At 31.2% G+C, this 17,029-nt stretch overlaps 1 protein-coding gene across 1 annotated transcript; it reads right to left on the bottom strand.

Moving 5' to 3' along the window:
- Positions 1 to 1,081: 1,081 nt before the first annotated feature.
- Positions 1,082 to 8,089, bottom strand: LOC129315342 (adenylate isopentenyltransferase 5, chloroplastic-like; the record flags this gene model as incomplete). The annotated part of the gene is made up of 2 exons (XM_054959010.1): positions 7,283 to 8,089; positions 1,082 to 1,090 (listed from the first exon to the last, which is right to left on the bottom strand). Coding segments are annotated over exons 1-2 (816 nt in total), but the record flags the coding sequence as incomplete, so codon positions are not given.
- Positions 8,090 to 17,029: the final 8,940 nt, after the last annotated feature.

Genomic DNA, 17,029 nt, shown 5'->3' with positions numbered 1-17,029 from the left:
AGAGCCAGCCCGACTTACTCTCCATGTGAGGGCTACCTTGGCCTAGGCACTCAACCTCACACTTCATATGTCGGATTCCCTCCCCCACTGAGAGGTGTCGAATACTCAATACACTAACCACTTTAGTGCATTGAGCCCACAATATGTAAGACAACACTGAGTACTGACAGTGTGCCATAGAATATAAAAAATCCACACCTTCTCATTAGTGAACTCCCATCGAGATCATGCCTTTTACTCTTATCTACCTTTCCTGAGTATTGACCATTCAACACTCTAAAATAGTATAATATTTATAAATCTCATTTCCATAAAAACATTGTTATTAAACAATTAGAAAACATATTTGCACTATAATCAAAGTAGTACCCCATAACCCCTTATAAAGCACATTTAATCTTTTAAAACATGTAATGCATGATAACTAGTAATATTTATTCAAAAATAGCTAAAACAAAGTAATAAGAAATATAAATTTCCCCTATTACCTCAACCCTTTGGTACCAAAAGGGTTCTCCTTGTACAAAATAGGGCTCGGCTTGTTCCTTACTTCTCAATAAGTTCCACCAACAATTTTTTACAACATATAAGTGATCCACATCACTTATCATGACAAATAGCATCAATGAAGACTATAACTCATACCACACAACTTGGGTCTATGAGCCATAATCCATCCCAATGGTCCATATATTTAACCAACCATTTACATAGTATCACTTAACCATCAAAACCATTTATTAGCCATCATTAGGCTAATTTCCAATTTATATAATTTTTTATCAATTAAAAACCTTCACTTAGTATCACCAACTTTCACCATTAGCCCTTATAATGAAAACCAAACCTTAATTTAAATCTTATTGGGCTCAAATAGCAAAATTATAACTAAATCAATAAGCTTAAACCATTGAAGAGCAAAAACCCAATTTCTCAGGATTTATTTTGTGTCCAAAACACCTCTTTTCATCCAATTATCCACTCAAAACATTAGATCACTATATAAAAACTCAAAACATGCTCCCTAGGATCCAAAGAAACAAAAGCTTACAAGAATAAAGCCTTTGGGATCAAAATCCAAAAATCTCCTCTTCCAAAAATTGAAGAAAATAAAGAGAAAAAGAAGAGGATTGAAGTAGGGAGTTTACCTATCGTGTAGCCGAGCTCGCAACGGTCGTAAAGACTCCTAGATTCAAGCCTAACTCCCTCTCTTTCTCCTTTCTTCTTCCTCTCTCTCTCTCTCTCTCACTCTCCCGTTTGTGCGTTTCTTTCCCTTGTTCATTTCTGCGTTTTCTGTATCTGTTTGCTCTTTAAAATGCTGGTCAAAAAGTTTGGGGAAAATTACAAGAAAGGGCCCAACATTTTTTATTATTGCACAAAAGCCCGGGTCAACTTTAGTAATTTTTCCCATAGTTAAAAATCAAATAAAACCAAACTTTTGCTTAGTAAAATTTAAACTCTGGGCCTCTATTAAATTATTCTAAATTTTAATTTAATTATAAATATTTTATTTTATTTTTATTTATTTATTTATTTTTTAAATAAATTTGAGTCTTAAAATTTTTAAGATGTTACAATTTGAATAGTAGATGAAGATATGAAGAACATGATGTATCAAAAAAGAAGAGATTACAAACTATACTAAGTTATTCTATTATGAGCTTTTGTTGTAATTAGTTCAGTTAAAGTAGGGTTTGAAACCCTATAGGTTTTGTTTGCTTAATTCTATACTAGCAAGCTTGCTGTTAATTATGGGTTAGTTGTTGAAGAGTTTGAGGTTAAAAAAGGGGAAATCACATCTAAGGATCTCTTAAAAATATTATTAACAAACAAGGAATAAATGATTCTAAAATTGCTCTGTAGAAGTAAATGACCCAAATGAAATTTAATTATGTTGTGAAAGGACAAAACTACCCTAAATATTTTTTTTTTAAAGTCTACCACCATAGTCGCTGGAGGTGGCTACCAAAGATCCTTTGTCTTTAGTGAGGTCATTAGCTGTGAAATCTCTGATCGCTAGTGCACTTTAGTTATAATAAGCAAAAAAATAAATATATGTAATTTTAACAATAGGCCAATTATAAGTAAAATATTCAATCATTTGAAAAATAACAAGTCCCTTTTCATTTTAACAAGCATCAATTTTGTAATTAACTTTGAGTGTTCTAAAAGTTGCAAAAGCCCTTTCATAAATTCAAATAACTACTACAGAAGTAGGATTTAATAGAATATATGCTAATAGCATTTGATTGAATAAGAGCTACTAAAATCAATTAGGTAACATTTATAAAACAAATTAAAATGCTATCTCTTGAGAAGGAATTATGTTAAATTTAAATATCAAGTAGCGTTTATGAAAGAAACTCTATTGTTGGTCCATTTAAGTAGAAATGCTATTACTTTTATTTTTATTTTTTAAAATTTAAATATCATGTAGCGTTTATGGATGAAATGCTATTGGTTTACTTTTCCCTTTTTATAAAAGGGAGAAACACAATTTTTGATCCTCATAATTTTGATGTGTTTTGTTACTATAGTCCATGCACTTTGTTTTTGTTGCTTTAGGTCCTTATAACTTTTTTGATTTGCAACATTAGTCTGTCTATTTTTAAATATGTTTAAGGAAATGATGATGATGTGGCACTAATAATATTAAATTATCTAATGTGTAACTAACAATGTAAATTGAATGTTAAAATAAGAAAGAAAAGGATAGATTGCTTACAAAACATGGAGTAATGAAGATTAATTGGTGTGGTGAACAGAATTAAAGTATAGGTGATGTATATGGAAACAAATGAAATAAAACCTAACCTCTGTTTGACAAGTGGTGAAATAATGTTAGTTACATATAAGATAATTTAACATTGTTAGTGCTATATTATCATCCCTCTGAGCACATTAAAAATAGAGGGACTAATATTATAGAAAGTAAAAAATAGAAGAGCTTAAAACAATAAAAAAAAAGGTGTAGGAACTGACAACAAACATGATAAGACTATAGGGACTAATAGTTATCTTTTCCTCTTTATAAAATAGGGTTACACTGTTTTGTTTTTAATTATTTTTTAAAGATAGGGGCAGGCTTCTCACTTTCTCTTTCCGAATCATCATACTTTAAACCCTAATCTCTCATCGTCGTGGCCGTCCTCTCTTCCTCCGTTGCTCCCCTCATCCACAAGCAGCGCCTATTAATAATTAATGAATATAGATATATTCAAATTAATTACATATTACTTCTAATATATTTTTAACTAAGAGTAACAAAGTCATCAATAAATACCCAAAAATCACCGGCCATTAGATTATAATCATAATGTTTAATACTATCCTAGTCCTATTTATAGGGTAAATGGAAGATTGATTTTAGTTTTATTTATAAGACACTTCACTATTTTATATATTCATTTTTATCTTTCTACCCTTATTGAATACTAGGAAAAATTATTAAAAATAATTTATTTTGTCCTTATAAAAGAGTAGAGATTGAATCTTTTAAATTTTAAAATAGAGCTAATGAGATTTAAGGATTTCTTTCATTTCAGTGAAATATGCTGTAAGTCATTTAGAATATTATGTTCACCCGATTACATTGGGTACTAAAAAAAATTACCACAATCACAATATTGTAATATAGCAGTCGCTGTGTCCTCATCCACTAGATATATTTAATATAAAAAATTAAAATAATAGTATAAACAAGAAATATAATATAAAATTAAATATGTCTTTTGGGTGCTGCAAAAAATTGAAAATAAAATCCACAATATTAGTTACTAATAAATAGTTGGATTCTTTCATAATGTTGTGCGTTGATTCTACAACAATTGATTATTAACTTTTGTATATGTATATGTAACGTATTAAGCAATAAATTAATTTCAACAAAAAATGTGACTAGTGATATACCATAGATAATAGATTAACATAGAAATTAATAGCATAGATTACCAAATGTAAATGGGAGACTCAGACATTGCACCAATTAAGCAAGTAACAGAAGCATGTACAACATTGAAATATATATATATATATATATTTTGTTTGTGACAGAAATAGTAATATAGTTTCTGCTGTGCAGAGGATACATTGCGAATCCAGAGTTCATGCTACCAGAAATCACATAATCCAATTTACTCTGTAATCATAATTATCATTTGTGTCATCCAAACGCTACTTAAATTATTAAATCAACATGTATTACTCATGTTGTACCATAAATCAAGATCCCAAACCCAATTATATTCGACATGCTTAATCTCACAAATCTAAACCATTTAATGATGTGTGTGTCTACGTACATATATATGTACGTCCATGTGTACATGTGTGTGTGCAGGTATGTGAAAAAGTGATTTAAACCATCCAATCTTGGTTCATTTAAAGGATCTATACAAAAATCGCCTAGTGGCATATAAGCTCTACTATTACTGAGAGGTCGTGGGTTCAATAATCCTGCTTTGTAATTACCTTGGGTTGTTAATGTTTGTCCCTCCAATTGGGAAAAAAAAAAGCTCGCTTTACTTCCTAAATAGTGACTACACAGTAGAGTTGAAAATAAAGGTGGAGCCTGAAGGGTTGAACTTGGAGGCACTATTTAGATAAAGGTTTGAACATGAAAAATGAGTAGTTTTTTTTTTTTTTGTGAAACCGAGCTTCTTGGCCCAACCTTGATAGGCTCTAAAAAAAGGGTTTGACTCGAATGGCCCTTCAAGCCCTATTTCTCAAAAGATCAACTACTTTTCAAGTATTTTGCTATCAAAATAATTGATATTGGTTCTTTTGCCATTTATTTTAACACAATATTGACAAATTTTTTATTAAGTTCTTAAATACGGTTACTTTGTAATGTCTATTTCTTGATTTTGATTAACATTGTACTCTATGATATACAAGTTTTTTTATTTATCGAATTTGATAAGGTTGATTTGGATTGAAAATTTTAATCTTCATTTAAAAATTTGATAAAGATTCTGTATCTTTATTTATATTTATTTATTTTATTAAATTTTTATTTTTTAATTTTTTAAAAAATAAAACGTATTTACAGGCCTGGCTCTGAACCCTTCAAATAAAAGTCGAGCTTTAAAAATTGATCATTTTTTAAAAAATAAGCTCAAGGGCCTAAGCTTTTAAGGGTTGGATCTGCCCATTTTCCCACCTCGACTACACAGTCAATGATTTTAAAAACTTTGGCTGCACTTCTGGGAACCTGCCACATTTTAGTGAAAAGCTGTACCCATTTTCATTACTTGATCATCCTGTCATCTTAAGACCTCAATATTCTTCCTTATGCTTCAATAAGTCACTTGAAATCCAAAATTTTGGACCTCAAGTAGAATATAATTTTTGAAATCCAACGTAAACTCCGTAAACCCTCTTTTTATAAAAATCTATATGAAACACCTAGAGCGCAATGATTAAACACTTAAGCACGGTTGCTTTCTGGCTAGAACCTCCACTTGGCTAGAAATATTTAGCCTAGGTGATAGTATGCTACTCATTGAATACATAGAGGATTCCTTTATTTAACTTTTTAGTCTTGTAACTTTAGCTATATATTCATTGAAAAATAGTGAAAAAATTCCTTTTTTTCCCAGAAAGCTTGCTATGTCTATTTTTCAATTCTAATCTAGGCCGCATAACAGTGGAGGACGTACATACATTTAGGGTGGGCAATTTCTCCCCATAATTTTATTGTGATACCTTATGCAAATATGAATTAGGTTTTAATTTTCCCCCATTGGTATGTTAGTTTTGAACCTACTGATTGAAAGAGGAACAAGGAAAAAGAATAAATAGGGAGGAGATAGGTGACAATAACCTAAGTCTGGGTTGTGTAGAGTTTGTCGAAAGAAAGAGGAAGTATGGTTGGATCTAGAATTTTAGACTCAAGATATTAGGAGAAGTGAAGTTGACAATGGGATTATGAAAATTTGGATCAGTGGCTAGTAATTAAGAGAGCATTGAGATTTTAGAAAATATTTAAGTATTAAGAACTTTAATTTCAAACCTTTTTATTCTTATGTTGTTAGTGCAATCATATATTTTTTTTTAATATTTTTATAGATTTTTACTAAAATCATTTATATAGTTTGAACTAATTTTGACCTCCTTTATATATTAAATTAGTTAATTTTTTTAGGAAATTAAGGTTTTATATTAGGAGAGGTCTCATTATTATTTAAGCAAGTGATTAGGATTTAAAATTCAAGTTTGGCACGGGTAAAAAATACACACTGTCCCCATTAGCCTTGGGTTCTAAATCCCTGACTGCCACTGCCACTGTCACTGCCACGTAAGGTAACATTTTAACTAACGGCAACTATTTCAATTGAAAGATTTTAAACTAAAAGTTCCTTTTTAACCTTGGAGTACAAGAGGTGTCTTTTGGCTTCCCTTACGTGCCTTCTATCAAAAGTGTGATGTATATAACGGAAATTGTTTGTGATGTGTGTTTTTCTCAACAAACTCTGTTGGGCGTTTGTTGGGAAGATCTTGCAAGAGTGAACCTTAATTTCGATTTTGATGTTTGTTGTTTATATACATTAAACATAGTGAAATGACAACCATTTTTTTTTTTTTTGCCATGAAATGATAACCGGTCATGTTGTTATTTTTCTATACTCAGTTGCAGTGTAGGAGCCACATACATGTACATGTGAGGGAGGAAATGCACCCTCTCACATGAGAAAAATTATAGATGTAGCATGAAAAATTTACAACCTTATACCTTATATTTTTAATATTTTAAATTCTCTAGACTTAATAAAAAAATATTTCAGGATCCAAATTTAATTTCTATATCAATCTTCTCAACATATTTTCGGTAAAAAAAATCTCAACATATTGTGCACAAATAAAAATATGTGCAATTTTACTTATGCTATTATATTTTTTGCCTAATGTAATTAATTTTAAAAAATTAAAAAATTATTTTAAATTATATTATCCTGCACCCCTGACTTAGGGTCTTGACTTTGCCACTGCTTAGTTGTCAATATATAGTGTGATAATTAATTATATCGTATGGAACAAAAACGTAATTTTGCCAACAACAAAGGAAAATTTATTTAAAAAAAAAATCCCAAATAAGATATATCAGAGATTTCTTTGGGCACAAAAATTGGACATTTTGTTGCCAAAAACGTTATTGGATCTTTCGAAGTGGCCTTCTTAGTTACTCCTCAACTAATTGGGCAAGTCAAGCCCACAATCCTTCAAAGGCCTATTTCAGTCTTGTCAGAAGGTATTGGATCTGCTAGCCTTCAAGGAAGTTCACAACAATCTCCTTACTTGGATTAAAAACAATATCTTTCCACAAATTCTGATACGCATTGCCATTCAGAACAGCCTCAAATACCTTAGTAGCATCAATACGATGCAATCCCCAGGAAAGCTCATTATTGATTCGACGTATCTTTGAAAGTTGCACTTGAGCCAGTGTATGAGTGTTCTTTTTCATTCTTTGAAGAGCGTCTTTGAGCAACTCTTGCTTGTAACTATCGTCAACATTAAGATCACTCTCAACCTTAAAATACTCGTCCAATTCAACAGCACCAATTGCTCTTCTGATTCCAGCAGAATAGTCAGCCCCAGGCATGAAGTACTCTCTAGTCTCATCCACAAGCCCTGCGTCCACCATTTCATCAACCCTTTTGTCCAGATACGGAAAGAGGACATCCAGAGACACGTCAAGCCAGAGGAAGCAACAATCATATTTGGAACGAAAGTCTAAGGTGGGATCTTCCACAAGGCATTCGAGGTAGGTGTTGGAGCCTCCGACGATGATGGGTATGTGTCCTTGTTTGGTGATATGTTCGATTGCAGAGATGACATGGTCGCAGAAATGGGTGGGATTGAAGTCAAAGTCGGGATCTTCGATGATTCCGAGGAGGTGGTGGGGGATTCCTCGTCGTTGTGATTCTGGGATCTTGTTGGTGATGATGTCCAAACCCTTGTAAACTTGGATCTTGTCAGCGTTAATGATTTCAGAAGGGAAATGTGAGCCTAGGTCAATCGAAAGCTTGGTTTTTCCTGTGCCTGTCGATCCCATTATGAACACAACCTTATTCTTGCAAGGAGTCATATTTTTGTTCTTGACCTTTGCTAATAACCTTGAAAAACAAATAAACAACATAATAAAGGTTGATTTAATAAAAAAAAAATTCAAGAACCATTTAACTGCTTCTCCATATTGTACCAGAAGAAATTGACTGTCTAAAATGAATATTTTCTCGATGAAGAGAGGAAATTGCATTTAAATAAAACAGATATATAAAATTTCAAGAAGAAAATTCATTTTAAAAAAATAAGTATAAAACGCATGAAAGAATAATTTAGATGGAAGAGGAGGGAGGAGGCATTGAGAGCAAGATAAATCACCTGAAACTTCAGGTGAAATGCTGATGAGGAAGAGATCAGATCAAGGAGATAATTGTGTGTTTCATTTTTTCAATAGGCTTATATTTATACATGTGTCATCATACATCCATTTTAATAAATTGTGAATATGCATTGAACTTTAAATATAGTACAGGATTCTCAATTAATTACTACACAATGTTCTTATTCAACTTTTTGTAAATAAAAGCAAAAATATAATGCATTTACTTCTTCTCCCCTTTTGAATGAAAAGGCTAATGACAACCATAACAGGAAAAAGAGAAATAAGGTAAAGTGTGAAAGAAACTATGTATTCGGTTTATTTCATTCAAAATATTGTCATAACATTTTTTGGCGGTTTAGTAAATTCTATGAAATGAATATCGTTGTCTTACACAGAATTGACAAGTCAATTAGCGCATCAAAATATATACTAAAATCGCCATATTTCTTTTTTAAGTATCGATATAAATAAAAAGCTTACTGTGTTCAATTCACTCAACCAAATCAATCCAAAATCAACCAAATTATCTTAATTTTGAAGCTTAATGTTTGATACTATATATACATATATATAATTTTTTTACTATTTAAAAATGATTTTCAAGTCCTACACACAAATTATGCATTTCAATTGAGAAAAATTCACTCACTGTAGTGTTTTCTATATAGGTTTTGGTCCCCATTCATTCATAATACAAATAAAAACATGTATGTGCATATGCGTGGTTCAAGGAAGTAGAACCTTATAATGACAAAATAAGTCAAGATCATAATGCTCAGATATTCATGGTTTGTGAGAATTATTTGACACTGTTCAAATGCCTCATTCTCTAATTTCAACTCTACAACCACTTACAAGACTTGTAAGCAATAAAATACTAAGGAAAATCTTAGGATAAGATTTTTTTTAGAAGTAAAAATAAGCATTTCATATCAAGAACTTTCAAAAGAGTAAAATAGAATAGATTGAAAGCTCATAAACAAGTGAAAACAGAGAGCTTTTCAAAAATATTCAATATAGTTGGTAAAACAATAAATACAAGAAATTAATCTCTTACCCACGCATTTAAATGATATTTTATATAAAGTATGGGGATGATTCTAGCTGTTAGAGATTTCAACCATTTGTTTGAAGACATTAAATTTCGTGTTTAGGAGCAGGAACTAAGTTAAATCACTTTTTTGTGTGAAATACATTAAATACTAAAACAACACGTTGCCCCCAACAATATCCCTAGCCTCATTAGCTGACAAACATACTGGCAACACTACTCCGTTGCGATCAACTTTGAATTAACTAATAAAGATTGATTCAATTGGTTAGAATTTGGCTCATAATATATAAAGTCGTGGGTTCAAATCTCATTGTTGATATAAGAATTTTATTTGTGAATAATTTGTAAGTGCCTGTTTGGATTTCAATTGGGTATAATAGATTATAAAAATAATTAATTAAGTGATAGATTTTAATCATAATTTATTATGTTATAACGCAATCTGTTTGGATACTGTTTTTTTAAAATTATTTTAACATAATTGAAGATGTTTGGATAATTTAATCAAAATCAATTTTAACTATATAAATTATTATATAATTTAATTCTTAAATATCACATATCAATTTTTTGAGAATATAAAATTTAAATTTTATTAAGAAAAGAAAGAAAAGGGAAGAGAGTTTGGTTTAATTTTTATTAAATTATGTGTTTTTTAATAATTTTTTCTTGAGCCTTTTTTTGTAACTTTCCCCAAAATTTTTGGCAAGCGTTTTTGCAAACACTCGATTCTCAGCTTTGCGAAAAAAATTAATTTTTTTTGAAAAAATTAATTTTTTGAAAAAGTTTCCATTTGGATAATTTAATGCAAAATTGATTTTTTTTTCTTGAAAAAATTGATTAATATGCTATCCAAACACACGCTAAGTATTTCTATAATTACTTTTTGAACATAGAGATATGTCCTAGCTCTAGTGAGTCTTCAGACCTAATTTACCTAAAAAAATTGAACTTGATGATGAACCCCATGATTGGAGCCCTCCATCCAGACTCTACCATTTTCAGGAAACTTCACGCAAAGCTTAATATAAAGGTTTTAAAACATAGCTTAATATCTTCCCACACACAAATGCTCGTACATGTGCAAGAGTTTCTTGGACACCCACCACCCTACTCAGAAAAACTCCCATATTCTTGTTAAACCATGGCTATCTGCTGAGAACAGAGAACCAAGCATCCCACTAAGCTCCTTGTAGCATACTCTTTTGGACTAAATTCTAATCAATTCAATGCATATATGGTTATCAATAGAAAAAAGTGCCCTGCAACTTATGAGGAACCAGATTAAACCAACACTCTGACGCCGTGTTTACAATCACGCAATGCATGAATTATATCTTCTTTGCTTCCCATACATGCCAAACACTCACCGCCTACAATTTATTTGCCAAGTTCCATTGTGGGATTAAGTCCCAAAAATTCACTAATCTCTTGAACACAAGTATTTTTAACATTACCAGGAAAAAAATAAAATTACGGGACTTGGCACTGCTAACCTTTTCTCTAGAGTCTTCACAAAAATCATAAAGGGATGCCTTAATGATCCCATCTTCATTTAAGCTTGCCTCAGCAAATAAAAGTAAGTCATCCCAAAAAAAAAAAAAACACAAACGCGACACCACCGTACCATTCTTCTACAATCTAAATGGGAGCCAATCTCCAATAAAATTGTGCAGAGTTCATGAGACAACAAAACCCGTCACTAAACTTTTGGCATGTACAACTTCCTGTTTTGACATCCAGCTGAAAATATTTAAACACCTGCATAAAGCTTATTCAAAAATCTAACTAACGGTATAGGTTTCACAGCAAAATAATATCATACAAAAAAATTGAACACCTAAAACCGAAACTGTCATTTTCAAACCTTTACACTTACAAGATGTCCAAATTCACTACCGAACGTGCCTTTCCTTTTATGCTTCGTTTTTTTATTATATATATATATATATATATGACTTCATCTTTAAAAAAAAATAACATTGCCCCCCCATGTTTGGTCAATCAACAAGGTCAAGGCTCAAGCAAATTTTACAACGGAATTAAAAACAATAAAGGGAGAATTGCATCTTAATTAGTGCCCTACATAGTAAAATGACAACCAATTATTTTTCTATGCCCAATTGTCAGTGTACTTTGTTGTAATTAATTATGTTATTAGGGTCAAAAATAGAATTCTTCTAACAGTAAAGGCCAGTATTGATTTATTAAAAAAAGTTAAATGCCACTTTTGTCCTCAAACTGTTCACGGTGGTTGCTATCTGCGGGTGACTTGGATTTGATTTTGAGTCATTATTGTCCTTCATGGTTAAAACCACATGTAACGTTACCCCACTGTCCACTAGGGGCCCCATCATTTTGCACAAATGACATTTTTAATATCGTTACAATAAACTATTCCACATCCACTCCCTCCTTCTCCCTCTCGCCTCTCTCTCCTCCCCATATTCTTCCTTTCTCTCTCTCCAATCTCCATCTCCCTCTCTCCTCTCTCTCCTCCGCATCTTAGCTTCATGCATAGTGTCACGAAGAAGGTCCCGTGTGTGACTCCTTGATGAAGCACCCCCCTCTCTACTCTTTCTTCAATCACCATGAAGATTCTAGCACCCATTGCATCATCGAGAAGGTCCACAACATTGCTCGCTACGATAGTATCGTCATCCTCACCATCCACCAGCCTTCCTCCAAAATCCAGCTCCTTCTTGACGGTTCAGACTTCAGAGGGTGAGACAACCACGTGTTGTTCCAAACCAAGAGCGTGCAATTGATTATGTGACTGCTGAACTCTGCCTTAACCATGTATCAACATGGTACATCAACCATCATAATGATGAGTTTGCTGCTGAAGAATCAGTTCCTGATGCTGATGATCACGATGATGATGATGATTCGAAGACAGATTTGACTCTGAAGTTCTAGATACAGAGTTTTCAATTCTTGTTTTTCTTGATGTTAATGTTACCTTATTGTGTTGTCGTCTTGACCTGAAAACTTCAAAAGACAATGAGATCCGTGAATAATGTGGCTTAATGTTTTATATGACAACTTTAAATATTTTAAGAGTATATATGTGTGTGTGTGGTCACAACTTCCTTCTTCCCTGATCCTCGACCTATCTGTGATGAATGTATACTCTTAAAATACTTTAAGTTGTCAATATTAACCCTAGTAAAAAAAGTTGTCAATATTAACCTTTAAGCCACCATTCACAGCTCTCATTGTCCTATGAAACTTTTAGGTCAAGACGACAACACAAAATTGTAACAGTAAGATCAACAAGGACAAGAACTGATAACTCGATCTAAAGCTTCAAAGTCAAATCTATCTTCGAATCATCATCATCATCAGCATTAGGAACTGATTCTTGAGCAGCAAACTCATCATTTTGAACTGGTTGATCCACCATGTTGATACAAGGCTAAGGCGGAATCCCAATATCCGCACCATGATCATCACTTATAACCTTTAGAAGAAATGCTAGTGAGGAAGAGATCAGATCAAGGAGCTGATTGCGTGTTTCATTTTTCAATAGCCTTATATCTATACATGTGTCACAATACACCCATATTAATTAGCAATGAATATGCATTGAACTTGAACTATAGTATGAGATACTCAATTAATTGCCATACAATGTTCTTACTCAATTTTTAATAAATAAAAGGAAAAACATAACACATTTACTTTCTCCCCCTTTTTTTTAATAAAAAAGGCTGATAAAAACCCTAACAAGAAATAAAGAAATAAGCTGAACTGCTAAGTGTCCAAAAGACTATGTGTTCTCATTATCTTGCACTGAATTAACAAGTAAATTAGCGTATTAAGACATATCTGTTAAAATCATGATATTTTTTCTGAAATGTCAATAAAAATAAAGAGCTTGTACCGATCCCATTCACTCAACTAAATCAATCCAAAATCAGCAAAATCATCTTAATTTTGAAACTTAATGATTTTTATTATATATGTGTGTGTGTGTGTGTGTGTGTAATTTTATTACTGTTTAAACATGATTTTCAACTCCTACACACAAATTATACATTTGAATTGAGAAAACTTGCAGTGTTTTCTATCTGGGTTTTGGTCCCCATTCGTTCATAATAAAAATAAAAGAAATTTTATCAAATAAGATGCTTACATTTTCACATTCATTACAAAAACTGTGATGTCAAGTCTTTTAACAATTGAAAACTAGCTTTTACATATTGCATCTAATACTTTGTACTTTTAATTGTAATTAAGCGTATAAACATCATCTATAAATACTTAAACACCATCACTCCATTATAATCACCACGTTTGATATTGAAGTAGAAGAAACTCTATACTAAATGCATCATATTTTGATAATTGTAAGCTCTAAGATCAAATGGTAGATCGTGTGATTTTGACGGTGACAAAACTATGAATTTGTTTGTTTAATAATCTATTTTGCTTGACGTATTGCACAAGACTCTATGTGATGATAACACAAAATTTGAATATTAATGCATGGGATTATATGTTGGGAAAATTACAAACATGTCTCATATCATAGGAAACTTATTTATAAATAAGTCCCACAAATTTGTTAAAATATATTCAAGTCCCGTGGGGTTGTGTTGTAATTAACTGGGTTAAAGTGCATTTTTTCTAATGAACTGTTCTTTGAGGAGCACCTAGTTTTTTAAACTATTTGTCATAGCAATTTCAAAAGTAATTAAAATGTGGCATGTTTTTCCCTGACGTTAAATACCCCAATGTTGACTGTTAAAAATGTTGACTGAAACTTAAGTTGGTTGAATTATGCCACTCATCTATTTGGTGGATCTGATTTAAGGTGAATTTTTTTCATGAACCATTCTTTGAGGAGTACCCAATGTCCTAAACTATTTATCATATAGAAATTTTATCCTTGAAGTAATTAAAATATAAAATATTTCTGAACTTGTCTGGTATCACAGGAGGTATTTTTTGTCTAACTTATGTCTCAGTTAGAGTTTTTTGTCTACCACGTGGCATTTTTAATGGTCAACCATTGGGTATTTAATGTTAGGGTAAAATATGCTATGTTTTAATTAACTTAGAGGTGAAATTGCTACAGAAAATAGTTTAGGACATTGGGTACTCCTTAAAGAATAGTTTAAAGCTAAAAATGCATCTTAACCCTAATTATTTTAGAGATAATGAAACTTTTTGTCCTTCAAGTTTACCTTAGTTATCGATTTGATCCTTTAAATTTAATTTTTTTTTACTGATTTGGTCCCGTACATTTTTTAAAATTATCATGTTAGTTCTTTTAGTTTTAAAATACAAAATTGCCTTTCAAATTAATCTAATGTGTGATATAAGTTAATGGCTTGGCATGTATATATAACTAAATAAGAATAAATTATCCCTCAAATAAGTCTGTCTTTTTTTTTCCTTACGTTTGCAATATTAATACTCTAATATTTACAATAAGTTAAACTTGTAAATTACGATATTTAACTAGTAAATCCGTTAAAGTTGACCTATAAATATTAACATGTCAATATTGTCAGAGGTTGAGTAAATATTAAAATATAGGAGTACAAATTCAATAGAAATATTTTACCAAAAAAATATTTTACCTGTCAATGACCACAAGTGATCATTCAATACTAGTGAAAGGAGTGCAAGTCCGAAGGAAATTGTGTCATTTTACACGGTAAATTAATTATAACCAAAATCCATGAGACTTGCCTCTATTTTCACACAAATTCATGGGAATTTTTTATAAATGACCTATTTTGTAATTTTTCTTGTTTGATTGTAGAAAAGGAAAGAATATCATGATTTGGAAATGAATGGAGAGAGAGGGCATCAACATAAAATGGATATTGTTGATTAATATATTGAGAAGATCATATGATCCAGCTTCAACATCTATAGAAATGTTTTGGAGAATTTGAATTAAATCTTCTTTATTTTTCCATAGAGGAGATGGATGTTAAAATTGATCATAACTTTCACAGCAGAATTCAAGAAGTTGATTTCTAATGTCCTCATACCTTGGAGGAGCTTGTTGGATTTTCATTATACTTGGAATATCTGTGTACCCTCTAAAGAACTGTTTAAAGCATATACCTCTAGGAAGTATTTGAAGATCCTTAGTTTCTCTATACACATCAAATCCAACAAGTATATCCTTGGGAGGGAGATTGCTTCCAAGAACTTTTGTCCAATAAGTGCATCCAGGGTAAAAAAAGAGATCACTTAGACACACAAAAAAAAAAAAAAACAGAGAGAAGAGATTGCGTGCTATGCTAAATTATTATAATTTTATTGTATTATGAGCTTTTATTGTGAAACCATTTAGTTGAGTTAAAATTTTGTTTGAAACCCTGTAAGTTTTGTTTGCTTAATTCTATACTTGCTAGCCTCTTGTTAATTATGGGTTAATTAGTTGATGTAGAGTTTGATGTTAAAAAGAAAAGGAAAATCACATCCAAGGACTTCCCAAAAAAAAAAAAATCTTGAACAAGGATCGGATGATTTTGAAATTGCTCTATAAAACCAAAGAACTTAAATTGAATTTAATTATGTCGTGAAAAAACAAAACCACCCCTTATATATATTTTAAAAAAGTCTGCAGGCTGAACCTCCCGGTGACCAATTAAATCATTAAAGGTGTCTAGGAGGAGTTTGAACCCTAGATCCTTTGGCCAACCAAAACGTTAATGACTATCAGACAACCAATGCACTTTAGTTAGATAATATGAAAAAAATAATATATGTAATAACTTTAATAATAGGTCAAATAATCATTCAAAAATAACAAGTCCCCGAACGTTTCATTTTAACAAGTGCCAATTCTGTAGTTAACTTTGAGCTTTCTACAAGTTCCAAAAGCATTTTCATAAAGTCAACATTTTTTTGGTCTGTTTTCGTAAAGTCAAATCACTACTATAGAAGTAGAATTAGTAGCATATATCTAATAGAGTTTGATTAACTAACAGCTACTAAAATAAATTAAGTAGCGTTTATAAAACAAATTAAAATGCTGCCGCTTGAGGAGGAAATAATGATAAGTGGTAGCATTTTAAAGCAGAAACTCATATTTCTTTTAAATTTAAATATCAAGTTGCATTTTAGGGTGGGCAATTTCTCCCCTTAATTTTATTGTAATACCTCATATAAATATGAATTGGGTTTTAATTTTCCTTTACTGGTATGTTAATTTTGAACCAACTGGTGGAAAGAGGAACAAGGGAAGAAAAAAAAAAAAGGGAGGAGAGAGATGACAATAACCTAAGTTTAGGTGAGGAGTTGGGGTTCATAGGAAAGAGAAAATATAATTGGATCTAGAATTTTAGATTCAAGATACTGGGAAGAGTGGAGTTGGCAATGGGATCGTGAAAATTTGGATCAGTGGCTAGAAAGAGCGAGCATTGAGATTTTAAAAAAATATTTAAGTACTAAGAACTTTTTTTTTTCAAAACTTTTTATTCTTATGTTCTCATTGCAATCATATATTTTATTTTTAATTTTTTTTATATTTTTACGAAGATCATTTTGACCTCCTTTATATATTCAATTTGTTATTTATTTATTTATTTTTTTTTTAGAAAATTAAGGTCGTAGGT

This window comes from Prosopis cineraria, unplaced genomic scaffold, assembly GCF_029017545.1.
Source record: "Prosopis cineraria cultivar Desert tree isolate PC_DT_omini unplaced genomic scaffold, ASM2901754v1 PC1, whole genome shotgun sequence".
Classification (NCBI taxonomy): Eukaryota; Viridiplantae; Streptophyta; class Magnoliopsida; order Fabales; family Fabaceae; genus Prosopis; species Prosopis cineraria.
Note: the sequence above shows the minus strand (reverse complement) of the source record. Positions and strands in the feature narration are given on the sequence as shown.